The following is a 3,555-nucleotide window of genomic DNA, read 5'->3' on the forward strand; positions in this document are numbered from 1 at the left end:
GAAAGAGTGAAAGCCGAGCAAGACAAAAAGATAGCAGAGGAGAAAGCAAGAATTGAAGCAGACGAAAAAGCAGCTGCACAAGAAAAAGAAAGGAGGGAGGCAGAGGAGAGGGAAAGGAGGAAGGAGGAAGAGAAAAGAAAGGCCGAGGAAAGGCAAAGGGCTCAGGCAGAGGAGGAGGAAAGGGCTAAGATAGAAGAGCAGAAGCTGAAAAAGCAGCTAGAAGAGAAAAGAAATGAAGTGAACGAGAAAAAGGTAAAAGGGGGAAAGGTGGAAGAGAAATTAGAAGGGAAATGGGTAAATGAAAAGAAAGCGGAAGAAGACAGACTGCAGACAGCTGTCCTAAAGAAGCAGGTACAGTAAACATTTTGCACCCACCGTGTGATGCCTGTGACTTCTGAGAAATGTAATGCACAGCAAATTTGGGGCTGAGCCCACATGCATACAGCTCCATGTGCCTGGTCATTTGGTGAGCTCTTCATTTTGGGGGACCGTAACAACATGCAAGGATGAAGCATTTGATTGTGGCTAAAAATGCAATCAACCAATTTGACTGGGATGACCACAGAGAAATTGAGTGCTTTGTGCTTGGTTGTTATGAATAACCCCCCCCCAAAATGAATTAACCCCCAAATGATCAATGTATTGGTACTATACTGACCCATGATTCTGCCCCGGCCTTTAAACTCATTCTTTTTCACAGTTTCCCTCTGTCCATAGGTCTACATGAGGCAAGAGACTTATAACTCCTTACCTCACTCATATGTTTGACGTGAATTTTTTTAAAAAATTATAAAAGCTAGCCTAAATCAAACCCTGATTTGCCATCATGTAGACCTGAGCTTAATGTAGACTTGCAGAAAGCTATCCACGTTGGGTAGTATCCACTTATAACTGACTGATAATTACAAGCTTATATTTTGCTTTCAATTACCTTTTACCAGCTGGGTGACACAAAGTTTTGTGGACCAAGGAAGGGTGGTAATAGTGGGTGGAAGGGAAATGTGTGCTACAAAAATATTTTTTTCTGTCTGCAAGGCTGCATTAAAAGCACTATGTCTAACCACCACCACTTCCACTACTCCCCCCCACCAAAAAAAAAAGGTGCTTGTGTATTCATAGAGCAAACTCTCTGTTGCTAAGTCTGCATGGTGCTGAAGTTGTCTTTTCACACCTGCTTCTGCACAATGGGCTCATGACCACAGCTATAATTGAGAAGATTGTGAACAAACTGCACCAAGGCACACACAAGATTCGTACACACACACAAGGAGCACCATGTCACGCTGGACTTTGGTGAGCACACAGTGGCAGGAACACTAGAAAAATCTGGGGTGAAAAACTCCTGCATTGCTGTTTAGAGTTACTGGCACCAAGGGGAGAATGTAAACACCAAGACAAGCAAAAAGAGCTGGCATCCCATGGCACACGCAAGTGACCTGAGCACCCTCTCACTCTTGCACGCTAGAAAGGGCTTCTTTTATATGAGTGATCTTACCATTCTCAAAAATAAAAAGGAAGAAGAAAAGGGAGCTAAAGTACAGACTCAAAGAGGAAAGTCCCAAGAAGATAAGCCTACCTTCAAAAAAGAAGAGGTAAATATTATCGAGATGTAATCCAGACAGAAAGCAGTCTTCCAGAACAGCTCAGGTCTGGCGATCTCGAATTTGCAATCTCTAACCTGCTATTTTTCAAACCCTGACTTGATCCATTGGAATGGAAATCACCTTAGAATGTCTCAAAAGTAGTTACATGTGTCAATCAGCATTTGAAAAACTGAGATGGAATAGAGGGCATTATAGGTAGTGAGTATTGCATTGTCACATAAATTGTCTTTCTCACTGTGGGTCACACTCAAAAAGGTTTGAAAAACACTACTAGAGTCCATCTTTCCTGCTTTCTACTCCTCTGGGTGCTAATTTTTTTTCCCCTGAGCCATCCTGCTTTCATTTCAATCGTGATGTATTTCCAACTGGTCTTGATTACTGCTTTAACTTTTCAAAGGAAAAAACCACCCCACACATCTCAGTAGAAAATTGGGTGAGCTGAAGATGATATTTGGTTTTCAAAAGAAAAACTTGGCAAAATGTTCTGCATTGCATTTCTGAGGCACACACAGGAGCGGGTGCCAGGGTGTTTGACTGTAGGTAAGTAACGAGGTGATGGACTAGCGGCTGCAGCAGACAGGATGCCATGGTGCTCGGGCGTGATTGAAACGCCACGTCAGAAAGCCTGGCTGCATTTTAACTATCTTGATTATGTGAACCCCAAGTAACATTAAGAATTGTGACTATATCTAGTAAATTCAAAGTATTTCAACATGGTGAAACTGAATTATCAGAGGTAGGAAGATTTGAATTTGTCCACGAAATGGTGAAGTGATTTGTAGCCATTGGGCACCAACCCAAATGGGCTCTTAATCTGTGTCTCTGGTTATGATGACATCTATTAAGAAAACTCAAAATTTTGAGCAGAAAAAAATCTGTATTTACAATATATTAGGTTGTCAGAAAAGTCATGACACATACATCATGACTTTTCTGACAACCTAATAGATGACCAGGGCCAGCCCCATAGCCTGGTGGTTAAGGGAACCATATGTCAAATGGCTGACCATGATATGAATCCCAGTCACAGTGGCTTGGAAAATACACTGGATGCGTGTGTAAGTGTGCCCAAAATCCTGACAGAATGGAGAAGTGGAAGAGAAGGGATTATGGTATGACTACACCCCATTGTGTGGTGCTTTCTCCCTCAGAGTCGCTCTTTCTCTGTTTCTCTCTGGCAGCACACATACCCTCTGGGAAAAACACACACACACACACACACAAAGATTAAATAAGGTAATTTTCTAAAGCATTATTCATAAGATTCATGTAAAAAATAAGGATCCCTGTTCATATTACACATTATATTGATGTTAAGATTTATGTTCCTCTCTGTCTTTATGGACCTTGAGATGGTTTAGAATTGAAAATTAAATATGAATCCTGTCCATTTAAAGGAAGGAGAAAGTATAAATGCTAGTAACTGGAAAAGTGACTTTAGCTCTATTGAGGCAGCTAAGGAAATAGTTGGATATGTTGGCAAACACGATTCTCATTTTGTGACAGAAAACCACCCAAATTCACCTACAGGAAAAAAGAGAGGAAAGAAAAGAAAGAAAAAAGAAAATTTACCTTGAAATTAAACAGGAATGTTCCACATGGGTTTTTCTAGAAAGCTAGCATTTCATGGTAAATATTTTCAACAACAGAAGGAAGAGGGCATAAAAATCATAAATCAGTGATTAAATATGTGAGGAAAGGGAGGTTGTAGAAAATCCTGTTTGGAGTCTATATTTAAATTTAATTTAGTTCACTAAGATGCTGTTTGTTTTGCATGACCAAAGTATTCAGTGCCTATGTGGTGGCATGAACTAGAAAGGACTCATTAAGAGCTACTCAAATCACCATTTTGCCTCTTTTCAGAAGAGGCCCCTGTTTATCCATGTTCATGGTGTCCCCTAAGATGCTCTGGGGAATGATCTCAGGCCTGCCCCATCCCAGTTTTCCCTAC

At 40.8% G+C, this 3,555-nt stretch overlaps 1 protein-coding gene across 6 annotated transcripts in view; it reads left to right on the forward strand.

Annotated features, from left to right (window-relative positions):
• Window positions 1-3,555, forward strand: part of CALD1 (caldesmon 1) — a 256,751-nt gene that overhangs the window by 223,313 nt on the left and 29,883 nt on the right. For 4 of the 6 annotated variants that reach the window (XM_006144999.3, XM_006144998.3, XM_006145001.3 and 1 more), the window contains 2 exons: window positions 1-351; window positions 1,515-1,592. The exon at window positions 1-351 is cut by the window's left edge and continues 598 nt beyond it. The exons of the other annotated variants lie outside the window; for them this stretch is intronic. In XM_006144999.3, coding sequence (XP_006145061.1) covers window positions 1-351; window positions 1,515-1,592 — 429 coding nt within the window. The remainder of the gene's footprint in view (window positions 352-1,514; window positions 1,593-3,555) is intronic. 6 annotated transcript variants of the gene reach the window in all.

This window comes from Tupaia chinensis, unplaced genomic scaffold (genome assembly GCF_000334495.1).
Source record: "Tupaia chinensis unplaced genomic scaffold, TupChi_1.0 Scaffold000140_1, whole genome shotgun sequence".
NCBI lineage: Eukaryota > Metazoa > Chordata > Mammalia > Scandentia > Tupaiidae > Tupaia > Tupaia belangeri.